General features: G+C 44.7%; 1 protein-coding gene across 1 annotated transcript; it reads left to right on the forward strand.

Annotated features, from left to right (window-relative positions):
- Positions 1 to 7,676: 7,676 nt before the first annotated feature.
- On the forward strand, positions 7,677 to 10,805 carry LOC124687385 (geraniol 8-hydroxylase-like). The gene is made up of 2 exons (XM_047221202.1): positions 7,677 to 8,565; positions 10,188 to 10,805. Exons 1-2 carry the CDS (start codon positions 7,684 to 7,686, stop codon positions 10,791 to 10,793), a joined length of 1,488 nt encoding a protein of 495 aa, XP_047077158.1. The 5' UTR covers positions 7,677 to 7,683; the 3' UTR covers positions 10,794 to 10,805.
- Positions 10,806 to 13,874: the final 3,069 nt, after the last annotated feature.

Genomic DNA, 13,874 nt, shown 5'->3' on the forward strand with positions numbered 1-13,874 from the left:
AGCCGAAAAGTACTCATTGATTGTAAAAACTAGGGTTCTGTTGACTATAGATTCGATCCTTTCTTTGTCCCTCGACTCCCCCTTATATAGGAGGTGGAGCCGAGGGTTTTCGTGATACACAAGTTACAGAGTCCGAGAGGGTTTCATGCCCGTCCCGTAAGATTACAAGTTTCTATATTTCCTAATACAATCTATCTTTCCTTAATATTAATTGGGCTTCCAAATCTACACATCCTTCGAGTCCTGGGCCTTCAATAAACCCCGGGTACTACTTTCGGCAGGCCCATTGGGGATGCCTATGTCAATCATCTCGGCGATCAGAATATCCTGCAGCTACCAAGTTACTGTCATCATAACTACGGTCTTTCCTCTTCCTGCGACGATCCCTTCGGCCACTCGAGTCATGCCTCGGCTGATCATCGTCTTCGTCGTCACTGCGTGGTCGAGGCCTTTGTACATTGTCCTCGCCATCATCCCAACTGTTGGCGATTTCCATTAACTTGGTTATGGTCTTCGGCTTCTTGCGCCCAAGCTCCTCTATGTAGGTTTCGCGTCGAATACCATCACTGAAGGCATCGATTTCTCTGTCGACGGATACATCTTCGGCAACGTTCAAGAGTTTGGTGAACCTCCCGATGTATGTACGCATCGACTCCTTTGGTTTTTGCTGGCAGTGCCGCAATTCGTCGATTCCAACAGGCCTTTTGTATGTCGCTTGGAAGTTTTTGATGAAAGCATCTACCAAATCATCCCATGACTTAATGGACCCCTTCGGCAGGCCTCTCAACCAGGCTCGTGCCGAATCCTTGAGGTAGAGTTGCAAGCACTGCATTGCCGCTATTTGGTTTCCCTTGTGCAAGATCACGGTCTGCAAGTAATCATCTATCCAAGACCTCGGCTATTGTTGTCCGTCATACTTGGCGGCATTAGTGGGGGTAGGTTTGAACCTTTTGGGTGGCATAGTCTCGCGGATCTTGTAACTCAAACAATCAGCTCCCCTCATCTCGCCATCGTACTCCTGGCTTTCTTCAGATTCATCACTATCGTACTCTTCCCTTGCGGCTCGCCGTCGCCTGGCTTTGTCGATTCTACTCTGGGTGATTTCATCTCGGGCGTCCCTTGAACGGTGCTTTCTAGGGCACCCCAATGGGCTTGAGCCATAGGTCCTTCAGGTGCTGGTCGCTGGTTAAAGAGGTATGCCGCAAGGTTGGCGGTTGCTCCCTGGACGGTCTTTGGCCTCAACATGCCCGTAGTGTCCGTGGTCATGAAGGACTTGGATAAGTTTTATATGTTATTTCTCTAGTATCGTCTTCCGAAAGTCAGGACAGCCTTGATCGATGCTTTCCTGTACCCTGGCTGCTTCGGGATGCATTTCCCCGCGAGCCCCTCCGTCGTTCACTAGATTGATCTGCTGCCAGCAAACGCCGTTCGAGGGTGACCTGCTCATTCGACAACCGCTCTCAATTCTTCTCCAAGATAGAACGATAGGCATTAAGGGTTCCAACCGAAGTTCCGGCGGGAAGTGGCGTGTTGTTGAATACAGCCGCCCGGGCTGCTACCCATTCTTCCTCCGCAATGGTGTAATCGCTGTTATTGTTACTGGCACTGTTTTCAAAGTTGCGTCGTCTGACAGAGCGGGGGTGCGATCTCCTTCTTGTCCTTCGTTCCCCACGTTTGCCGCGTTGTTGGTGGCGTAGACTTGGTGACGCGCTGTCTTCCAGGTGGTCATCCTGACGGCGTTGTTGATACTCTCCTCTCCCGATGAATATCTGGCGCTGCAGATGAATGGTGTGTCACTCGATCCCAATCCGTGCCTGGTGTCGCAGTTCAAGCAGTAGTACGAGGTCATATCCGATGACACGGAGTTGTCGGCCCCGGTCGACATTGAAGATATCGACCGAGGGGTCGATGGTGGAGACGAACTCGTCGAGTCTGTTAATCCAGCTGAGAGATCAATTGATGACGACATGATCGATCCCGCAGCCGACAGGGACGGTTTCCTTGCTGATCTGGGGATGAACGGCTCTAGCAGCCGAAGGACTCCTTCCGCGTTGACATTACAGTGGATGCTTCCGAACGTCATGCCCAAGTTTCCTTGCAGACCCAAAAAATTCGAACGAGATGAGTCGCTGTGCGGGGTGAACTCGTAGGAGCCGAATCGAATCGGACTCCCCGAGCTTGGTGATGCCGGCGGTGTCGATGAAGCTGCCGATGACATGGCCGGATCTGCCGATGACGGATCTTGTGCCAACAGGTTTCCCACAGATGGCGCCAATTGTCGAGGGTACTTCTCGGCAATGCCCTCTGTTTGGGGCTTAGGGTAGATGGAATCCAGTAGGCTGACACGAGACATCGGTTATCAGACAAGCGGGAAAAGCGATTTACCTAGGTTCGGGTCCCTCGATGAGGTAAAACCCTTACGTCCTGCCTGTCTGATCTTGATTATGAAAATATCGAGTTACAATGGGGTGCCGAAGGTTTCGGCTATGATCTCGTCGAGAGGCTAAGTTCTGTAGGAACCTAGCTCTAGGCTTATGGTGGCTATGATTGATGAGATTGCGTGTGTCCTCGGCAGCCTCTCTCCTGGCCTTTATATTGGGAGCCAGGTCTCGAGAGATCTGTCCGAGTACGACTAACTTACAAAGATTCCTATTTCTAAACTTTCCTTATATTCTTCGTCTCCTTGTCTTGCTCTTCAATAATTCCTCTTCGAAACCGACGCAGTGGCTAAGGATGGCAATTTTACCCACGGGTATGGGTACCCGCGGGTACCGTACCCGCATGGACAGGGTATGAGTACATTTTTATGTCCATGGGTAGTACCCATATCCTGCCCGTTAAGTTATGGGCATGGCACGGGTATAGCCTCGTACCCGTGGGTATACGCATACCCTGCCCATTTATTGTCAAATTCATACGTGACACGTCTATTTTTGTTGACTTATGAGTTAGAATATGAGAATGTTATTTTTATATTATGTTAATTGTTATGTACTCAACTACCTGTTATTGAGTTGAGATAATTAATTTTTTTAATTGAATTTGTTATCAATAAATGTAAAATTGTGATTGACTTGTGTACAATTTAACCTACCCACCAGGTATCCAATGGGTATGGATACCCGCCGGGTATAGGTATGGGTAAAGTTTTATACCCATGGGTACGGGTATGGGTAGAAGTTTGTACCCATAGCTAGACTATACGAGTATGGATATGGTATTGCTCTACCCTGCCCATACCCTGTCCATTGCCATCCTTAGCATTTGCCCACCTGACTATCAAGTGTCTTGATGGGTCTCTGGTTGGGCCACAAGGGGTAGTGCAATAACAGTTACCCGAAAGGTAATGCCCACGTCAGCGTGGTCAGGAGAATCAAATTGCATTGAGCAAGCCCATGTTATCATCTGTGGGAGGCAACTCACATTCCTCTATTTTGTTTGATGGATGCATGGATTTCAACTACAGTATTTTGTGAAACGGAGCAACCTGTGGTAATTCCATATTTTCTCTCCTAGCTTTTATTTTTCATGTATCCCAATTGAAGCCTAGCAATTTTTTTTGTATCTAAGCGTTCTTTCTTTTCCACTAAAAACTGCAGCATGCCTCATGGAGTATCAGATTCCCATGTGACCCCTTTCCTGTGATAACCGATTTGGACAGTATTCTGATGGATGCATGGACTTTACCAACAGTATTTTGTGAAATCGAGCAACCTGCAACGAATTTGTTCTTTCATGGTAATTCTATATTTTCTCTCCTAACTTTTATTTTTCATGTATCCCAACCGAAGCCTAAAAATCTCCTATATCATAAGCGTTCTTTCTTTTCCACTAATAACTGCAGCATGCCTCATGGAGTATCAGATTCCCATGCGACCCCTTTCCTGTGATGACTGGTTTAAACGGTATGAAATGGACAGTATTCTGCCAGACAACTAAATGATGCAATTGGTGCCTTCCTTTCACTACAACGAGTCTCATGGTTATACCATTTCTATCACTAAATACATAAAGATCACTTTGTATGTGACATGCAAATGAATGGAGTGACCTTCAAATTCCTATGTGGCTCCCCACAGTAGCTACAGTTGATTGTTATGAGAGAAATTCGACCACGGTCTTCAGAGCAGCTAGAAGAGGGAACTAGTGATTTCCTTTCAAGCGAAATGTATATTGAAACATCTAATTTCATGCGTGCAAAATTTGTAGGCCAATGCTCCACTTAGTTGGAAGCCTTGCAGGCAACTAAAGTATATTCATCGTGTTCTATTATACTCCTAATCCATCGAGTCAATTACACACAAATGCAGTATTTTCATCATCATTTATTACTCCTCCAAACTATTCTCTTTCTATTTATGCTATTTTGGCTTTACTGAGCTTAGGCAAATCTATAATGTTCTATATTTATTTCATGAAGGTGGATAACTAAATGAGGTGAGAGAATTCAAGGACTTCATGAGAATGAAGTTATGTATTTTTTTACCCACATTGCATACAAAATTTAAAATAATTTTTTTGGCAAGATTGATCACAGTTATAAAAATTAAAATGATTGATTATATCTCTAAAATAGATCTCCACTATCTTCATTTAATATTTGCAAGCCTTTCATTCGCATGACCACACATTCATGAGTTATTTTCTGGTGAAGTTCATGCAACCCTAGTGTTTGCAAGTCGCGCACTCATCAGCCAATCTTTATCATCCGCATGACCATGCATTGCAAAGTGCAACCCATATATGCTCTTTCCTTCATATTTGTAAATCATCTCTCATTTCCGCTGCAACATGCGGGGTATCAACTATTTATTTATATTTTTGTGCATGAAGTTGATCAAACCTTAAAAACGTTAACTTTCGAGTACTCCTCTAACGCCTTACATTTTTTGCGACGGAGGGAGTATTACTCTTTTTCATTTTAACATAAAGCAGCTCAAAAGGCCTAGAAGCTCTACTGAAATACGGTAGGTACAGATTTACATGGAGGCCCTTTAGCATATCTTGCACTATAAAACATAAAAATTGTAGCAAAGGCATCCAACTTTACAAAAAGGACCAAAACACAAAATGAGAAAAAGCAATGAGGTGCATGGAATCCTTCACCACCATTTGACGGCGACTTCAAGGCGCTAGTCACACCGAGGTCCAGAGAGATTTGCTCAAGATGTTCTTGTTGCCGACGCCGAACTAAAACCGCCCGCCAGCACAATGCCTCCGGGGACGAGCCTTGTTGGGGGTGATGCGATGTCGAGCTACAGCGTCTGGTTCCAGGAAAAGCCTCCGCAGTGGAGGTTGGAGTGAAGCTGCCCTTTCGGCCCTGCTTGAGGAGGGCCGCCCTTTGGCTAGTTGAAGGAGAGGCAAGACGGTGAAGGGTGTCGCAAGTCCCCTGCTGAAGAACTCCGGGAAGATACGCAACAGTAGACGGCAACACAATCCCCAAATCAGTGTCAAACAGGGAAACAACCATGGTCACCATCAAGGATTTATTTCAGAAAATAAAAGGGAGCAAGGAAGTGGGAGCGATGGCAGCCAAAGCAAACCCTCGCCATGGATTCGGCCAACGGGGTGCTGGCATGGGATCTGCCCCCAATCGAGCACCAAACTATTGAAATATTGGGTCCACATATAGTGGTCCACATTAGATTTCAAATTTTTCTATAAATCTCAAAGCCCACATTGTGGCAGCCCATGTGAGTTTGAGTCCAAGTTGGTGGCAGCTCACTAGGAAGTAGCAAGAGGTGGGAAGTTTAGTCTCACATAAAAAGTTGGGAGGAAGTTAAACCACCTTATAAGGCGTGTTGTTCCACCACTAGTAAGTGAGTGAGAATAGGAGTGGTACACGCGCGCTCCTCCTCCTCGCTCGACTCGTCGCGTCGCGATCGTGGTGAGTGGATTGAGCCTCGAGCCGAGACTTTCCTTTCCTTTTTGCAGTTCTTTATTTTTGCAGTTCAGGAAAACGAACAAAATCCTAGACGGACGCGTCGTAGTTAGTCGGTTCGGGTCGCTCCCGGACCGCGGGTTATCTGTAACCGACTCGAAACGTGTGTGCGATGTCGGCGTGGCCCACGTTGCATAGGGTTTCCCGAGCATATATAATCTCTTGCCCGGCTACCGCAAAAATACATCTAGTACAGGAGTTAGGGTTTTCACCTCTCTCTCTGCTTGTGCCGCCATGGTAGCCTATTCCATCCCGCCCGCCGGCGTGCGCCGCCGAACGGGAGAGCAGGTCTCCGGAACAGCTCGCCTTTGCGATCCTGTACGGGAGGGGGCGAATTAGGTTTTTGGGAAGCGCTCTGCGTGACTGCTCAAGTTCTTCATCACGGGTCGCCTTCCGTCCAAGTTGGGCGGTGCTGCCTACCGTCGTCTTCAACGTCGTCTACTTTGACCCGTCGTTCCCGTCGTCAACAACATTGTCATCAACAACGTTACTGCTCGACATCATCTGCTACACCTCCACCGTCACCTCCATCAGATCGGTACGTGCGACATATCTCAATCTATTTAGCGATGAATGTTTTACCGTTTACGCTGCTACTATTCATGCTGATTAATGCATCTAATATGTTCAAGTTTTACATGTTAGTAGTTGTTGTCGTCATGTTTAATATTCTGAAATTAATCATGAAAATTATGCCTAATTATCCAACACAAACTTCCACCGCACAGCCATAGCCACGGGAGAGAATGCAAGGTGAGATTGGGCCAAATCTGGATCCGGCCGATTACTCAAAATATCAGCTATTACAGTCTCTAGCACATGTGCTCACTAAACCTTTGGATCAGACGCAAGCCACATAGGATAAGGGTGATGTTTGCTTTGAGATTCGGTTCACCATGTGTCAGCATTCCTAGTTGGTTGCGCGCCGCTTTTTGTTTAGGATGTGTTTGGTTTGAGCCCACACAGGCCCTACCAAATATTTGGCATGACCAAACCAAAGGCATGACCAAATTTTTGGTAAGCTAGGTTGGGTTGTTTGGATTATAGCCATTGTTCCAAACTGACTTGACATGCATTCACAACTTAAATTGCCTAGTTCTTGATTTTGTTCCAATTCAATCAATACAAATGATAATGAAGTGCTTTTTAAAGAAGTCAGTCAAGAAAAAAAATCACGAACCAGGATTATCCTAAGCGACTAGTGCAGTTCGAGCTTTAAGTAGCTAGCTAGCTGCTCCCCTGCGAGCCAAGGAATCAGTACGTGGAGCACCTAAAGATAAAGGACATGTTTTTTTTCTAATACAGTAGCTTTTTTGTGGGACGTTTCCTACTAGTTAGCAGAAATGCAGAATCCTGCCTTAAAGAAACCCGCTCGATCGCTGTTGCGTGCTGAACTGTAGCAAGAGAAAAAGGGTACTAATCACATGGGACCCAGCAAGAGAAGCGGGCGGACGGGGCTGCCAATATATTATTGGCGGAGGATTTCCACGCCCTGAGCTCGCCCTCGTGCGGGCAAAAATTACACGGGCAGGCAGCGGCACACTTTGGCGAGCCAATTCATGGGCGCCAGTCCAAATGGTGACCAAATTTTGTGGGCTTGCCAATTATTTGGTATGGTACTCATTGGCTGTATGGTACTCATTAGCTCCTCCAAAAATATCTTGTATAGTAGTACTCTCGTTCTCTTATTATCGCCACGCACATCGGCGCACGACATTACCGGTCGGTGTGTACCAGATACAATGTCTCTGCTTCTTGCGTGGCTGCCATGGCTCGTCGCCTCCCTCTTCTCCATCTACCTCCTGGACCTCCTAGCCAACGTACGCCGCTGCCTCCCACCTGGACCCCTTCCTCTTCCACTCATCGGCAGTCTCCACCTCGTCGGCGACCAGCCGCACCGCTCCCTCGCCCGCCTTGCCAAGAGACACGGTCCGCTCATGTCCCTCCGTCTGGGCGCGGTCACCACGGTGGTCGCCTCGTCCCCGGACGTCGCCCGCGAGTTCTTGCAGAAGCACGACGCCATCTTCGCCACCCGCTTAGTAAACGACGCCATGGGCGACCACGCCAGGGACTCCATCCCCTGGCTTCCCCACGCGCCACGGTGGCGCTCGCTCCGCAAGATGATGGCCACCGAGCTCTTCGCGCCGCACCGGCTCGACGCGCTCCAGGGCCTCCGGAGCGACAAGGTGCGGGAGCTCGCCGCCCACGTCGCCCGGCTTGCGAGCGACGGTGCCGAGATAGACGTCGGCCGCGTGGCCTTCACGACGATGCTGAACCTCCTCTCCCGCACCATCTTCTCGAGGGACCTGACAAGCCTGGATGACCACGGCGGGTCCAAGGAGTTCCAGGTGCTGATGGCTGAGATCATGGAGTACGGAGGTTGTCCGAACGTGTCGGACTTCTTCCCGGCTCTCGCGTGGGCGGACCTGCAGGGGCTGCGCCGGCGGCTGGCGAGGATGTTTGCGCGGTTGCACGTGGTGTTCGACGAGGAGGTGGACCGGAGGCGCGAGCAAGGGGAGTCCAGGAAGGAGAACCAGGACTTCCTCGACGTGCTGGTCGACGTCGCGGCGCGTGACGGCGGTAAGGCCGGCCTCGACCGCGACACGCTGAGGGCGCTCTTCACGGTAACGACAAATGCTCTTGTCTCGACTATTTACACCATAAATAAACAGTCCGGGAGCCAGGGGCACACAAAAATGATTTCTGTTAAAACTATACCTTTGAATCCGTTTTTCCAATGACGTCCATTTGACTGAAGCACGAAGATGATTCAATAATATTCAGACCCAGCAGCAACACTGCGTCAGAAGAGACGTTCAGGACGCATAGAAAACCAAATTCTCCCTCCATCCTATGAAACATGTCTAAGATTTATTAAACTTTAGATGTATCTAAATGCTATTTAGTGTTTACATATATTTGTTTCGATAAAGATCTACATATATTTAAATTTAGACAAATGTCGGATAACTTTCATGCGGAGGGAGTATTTCAAACGGAGATAGAAGGAAAACATATCTCCCGTATCCAGTGATATGTGTAGAATAACCAAAAAAAGAAAGGCATCTACTGCCGTATCAAGAGATGTTCTAAACTTGTCTAAGTTTGATGGGATTAAAAGAAAAAAATATGTCAATATTTGCAACGTTAAATCTATTCAATGATGAATCTAATAGAGCTAAATTCATCATTTTATAGATGTTGATATACTTCTCTACAAACTTGATCAGACTTAAAGTAGTTTAACTCAGGAAAAACCTAAAATTTAATTATTTTGTTGTTTCTTTTGCGGGAAAACTTTAATTATTTTGGAACGGGGTATTAAACATTCCAACGATGGTTTTGTAGAAGAAACCATTCCATTGTACCCGGAAATAAAATCCACCATGTTCAATGTAACGCACAGGAGGTGCGCACATGCAAGAGGAAGAACGGGAAATGATGAAGGAAAATAAGTAAAAGTAGGAAGAAATATGGGGGAATAGGGATCAGAGAGGGGTCTGAGTGATGCTGGCTGATCGACGACCTTGATGGCAATGCCCACCCCAGGCCTCAAAGATGGTCTGTGACAATGACCGCAAAATATCCACCACCAGATGTTCACCAGCTATTGGTGGGAAATATACCTTGCCCTATTAAGTTAGATGGGCACCCTATTGAAGCATTGTTGCTCTTGACGCACGGAAGAACCAAGTAAGAAGGCGAATGGTAGGGAGGGAGAGGAGATGGCGCTATGACATGAAGATTTAAAATGGTGGAGGGAGAGGAAGATGAACTGGTTCAGAAAAAAGGGGTTAGTTCGCACCCTCCCTCGCAATGAGCATGTAGAAGAAAATGGGCATGCAAGCTAAAATAACAACAACAAAAAAGCACATAAATTTATCATAATAATAAAATACAATATCAGGATCTTAGAATTTGTGATGGCATGTCTATACGAAAAATAAAGGCCAAACTTGCATATATTGAAGAATGTGTTGATATCCAAACTATATCGCCTATTTACAGAGGTTCCCACTAGATATTTTTGTTTATATGCACATAGGTCAAAATTGACTAGAAAACATGTACTCCCTCTGGTCTCTTTTAATTGACTTGGATTTAGTACAACTTTGTACTAAATTCGAGTCAGTTAAAAAAGACCGGAGGGATTATATTCTAATTATAGAGCAGAAAATATTTTCATCTAGTAAATTTGTTTGTTGATTACTAATTACTTCATAACACATCTTATGTTTTGTTGCAGGATTTGTTTATCGCGGGAAGTGATACAAGCTCCATCACGGTAGAATGGGCGATGGTGGAGCTACTTCGGAACCCATCATCAATGACCAAAGCCCACGAGGAGATCGCACAAGTCATCGGATCGGGAAGGAGCGTCGAAGAATCTGATATTGACCAGTTACCGTACCTTCAAGCCGTAGTCAAGGAGACATTCCGACTGCATCCTCCAGCTCCATTCTTGCTACCACGGAAAGCCCAAGAAACTATAAAGATTGCTGGTTACATGGTGCCCCAAGGCGCCCGCGTGTTGGTGAATGTGTGGGCGATTGGGCGAGACGAAGCCATTTGGCCTAAACCAGACAAGTTCATGCCAGAGAGGTTTATTGGGAGGGAGGTGGACTACAAAGGTGGTGATTTCGAGCTCCTGCCTTTCGGTGCAGGGCGGCGGATGTGCCCCGGGGTTCCGCTGGCGACCAGGATGGTGCACTTGGTCCTCGCAATATTGTTAAATCGGTTCAAGTGGAGGCTCCCTGTGGAGGTAGAAAGAGCAGGGATTGATATGACCGACAAGTTTGGCGTGACACTAACCAAAGCTATTCCTCTTTGTGCTATAGCTGTACCAATTTAAGTGAAATTCTGATATGATAATGTCCGTCCTAGTTCGTTCCCTATAACTATATATACCTCTCTATATGTCACTGCCACGTGAGGATAAAGGAAGATACGGGTGAGATAAGGTCCTAATTTGCTTTCGAGACTATTATCGAATACATCGATCAGGTTTTTGAAGTGACTTTTTTTGTTTACATTTCCCTCATGTGAGTAAATGTCTTTACAATTAGGAGATATGTTCTTGTCGGATATGACACTCCTGAAATCTCAACCCACGCCTCCTTTACCTTCTCCCCTCTCCATGTGTGACATCACAGGATTAGAGGCTGTAAAATAAAGGTACACAAAAGTGTACATTACATTCATGCATGTAAAATTCGGGAAAAATTAGATTTTTTGATACAACTTGTGTAAGTGATTGAAGTTCCATTTGAGCAGATGATTTACATAGCTCATCCATCTAAGCATTAAAACTTTAAAATTATCTTTAGTAAACTTCTATTATTAAGAGGGTTGAAGTAAGACTCATGCATAAAAGTGGACAACACAATTACACATTTAAGAAAACAAATAAAAATTAATGCTTAACTTTTATTCTTTAGTCATTTGTATATACATGTGCTGGATATATAATTCTCTAGCCCAATCACACATTTAAGAAAACAAAGAAAACTTAATGCTTAACTTATATTCCTTAGTCATCAGTATATACATGTGCTGGATAATTCACTAGCTCATGCTCAGTAAGCCAAATACCTAATCAATTTTATTCTTTCCTTATTCTATCTCATCTATCTTATCTTGATCTTCCAAATCTATCCAAATCATAATCAATCCTAACACCTTCAACAGAAATGCAAAGAACCGTAAGATGTAAAGTGCATAATAGCCATGCATTATTAAACCACTCATAACTTAATAAATATATGAATTCCAATAAAACTAATCCCATTTGCATTCCGTTAAATAGATTGAAAAATTCGAATAAAATTAACTACAACCGTTTTGCAAATCAAACGATCATGCCTTGGTGAAATCATAATCATTGGAATTAAAGTCACCTTTAATTCCTATTTTTATTATTCATATTACTAATTAAGTTTTCACTTAATTAATAAGGTCTAAAATGATCAACCCACATTTGAAATTTAATTTTAAGTTAAAGATACAAATCAGCCTACATATCAAATTCAGCCCAAAGTCCATCTAGTGACAAATGCCACTTCTCATGATAAAAAAAAGTCTATGGGGGTATAATGATCATGCCGCATAATTAAGTTACCTCATGGCTAAGAAATGGCTATGAGCATGACATCTAAGTAGCTTAGTCACCCGTGCGCAAGTGGGGAGTCATCATATATATAGGTGTCACCTTGATATGCCCTGCTTCAAGTCTATGTTGCTTCATGACTAAGAAATTGCTAGGAGCATAACACCAAGTAGCTTAATTGCCCATGAAAGTGAGGATTCATCACATACGTGTTACCTTGCTATGCATCCTAGAGTACTATAAATACCCATCCATCCAAGCCCCAAGCCTCACAACCCCCAAGCCACACAAAGTAGAAAACCCAAGTGAGGTAGTTAGAGAGAGATCTAGAGGGAGTCAAGTGACACATCTAGGAGGAGAAGAGAAAGAACAAGAAGAACCTTGTTCACCATCTTTAAGAACTAACTACAAAACTTAGCAAGGTGAAATCTCTAGAAAACTAACACAAGTCTAGGAATTAAGTATTATAGGTACTTGGCGAGTATTAAACCTAAATTACAGAACCTTAAAAATAATCTAACAATCTTAATCAAGTCATTAAGAAAATCATCTTCTAAATCAAATAATTTTAAGTGAGTATGATCCCTACTTAATGCATGATGAGAGACATTAAGTGGATGGAATACTCTATTCCAAACTAGGGTATAGACACGCTTTAATAATCCAAAGCAAGTCAACAGTATGTTCCCGTGCATAGTTACTTGAAATTAGCCCTATAATTCAGTCAATGAAATAATCCTCTGGTTGTAAGGCAGAACTATCTTACTTAAACCCAAAACGTAAACTCTAGAATTATGCTGAGATGAACCATACCTCACACATGTGTGAATTAATTCTATGAGTAAGCCATGGTGAAAATCCAGTCTCTAGCAATTGCTCAATGTCACACTTTTATGTGATGATTGAAGTAAGCTAAGATGATAAAGTGGACTCCTCCATATCCAAAAAAAAAACCCATAAAGATCGTTGGACACTTTTCAAGTGTATCCAAAAACCTAGGAAATGACAAAGCTTCCAAATTTCTTTGGAACGAAATTTCTAGATAATTTTTTACCAATATATTTAACTTGACAAGCATCAATCCAAACCTTGTCAATTGTGGAATAAACATGGTCACTTATTTTCATCTATGACTAACTCACAACTCCCTCTTATCCATAAACCATAAGAATGAAACCTATCCAAATTCATTTCAACTAAACACATCTGACGAGGGAGATCCTCGGCAATGCCCACCATGAGGGGATTAGGGTTGACGAAATCCTGCAGGCTATCGCGAGACATCAGATACCAAACAAACGAGGAGAGAGATTTACCCAGGTTCGAGGCCCTCGATGAGGTAAAACCCTTACTTCCTGCTTGTCTGATCTTGATTTATCGAGTAAAACAGGTTACAATGGGGTAGTCGATAGAATACTATGGTCGACTCGCCGGGAGGCAAGGACTCTAGGATTTGTGCTCTAAGTTGTGGTTGTTCTGCGTGTTGTTGTTCTGTCGTTCGGCAGGCCCTCTCCTGGCCTTTATATAGCAGGCCAGGTCCCGGGAGTCCTGTCCCAACTCGACTAGGTTGCATTGAGATCTAATCTAATATTTCCTTTATCGATGCCTTCTTCCCTTGTTCATCAAGAATTCGTCTCATGTAGGTCTCCTTCGTTGCAACCGACGTACGGGCCCACCGGTCTTGCATAATATTCATGAGCCCCTAGTTGGGCCAAGGGAGGTATTACTAATGTCGGGTACCCGAAGGGTAATGCCCACATCAGTAGCACCCGAGTGACTGGCCGGAGCGAAACTTCGGGCAGGGACTATAGTCTTCTTCATCGGAAT

The sequence above is a fragment of the Lolium rigidum genome, chromosome 1 (genome assembly GCF_022539505.1).
Source record: "Lolium rigidum isolate FL_2022 chromosome 1, APGP_CSIRO_Lrig_0.1, whole genome shotgun sequence".
Classification (NCBI taxonomy): domain Eukaryota; kingdom Viridiplantae; phylum Streptophyta; class Magnoliopsida; order Poales; family Poaceae; genus Lolium; species Lolium rigidum.

Bases quoted from the DNA above. Each gene is read 5' to 3' on its own strand.
- LOC124687385 (XM_047221202.1), top strand. From the start codon at position 7,684: ATGTCTCTGCTTCTTGCGTGGCTGCCATGGCTCGTCGCCTCCCTCTTC. The intron at 8,566-10,187 runs GTAACGACAAAT...GTTTTGTTGCAG, and splicing joins CGCTGAGGGCGCTCTTCACG to GATTTGTTTATCGCGGGAAG.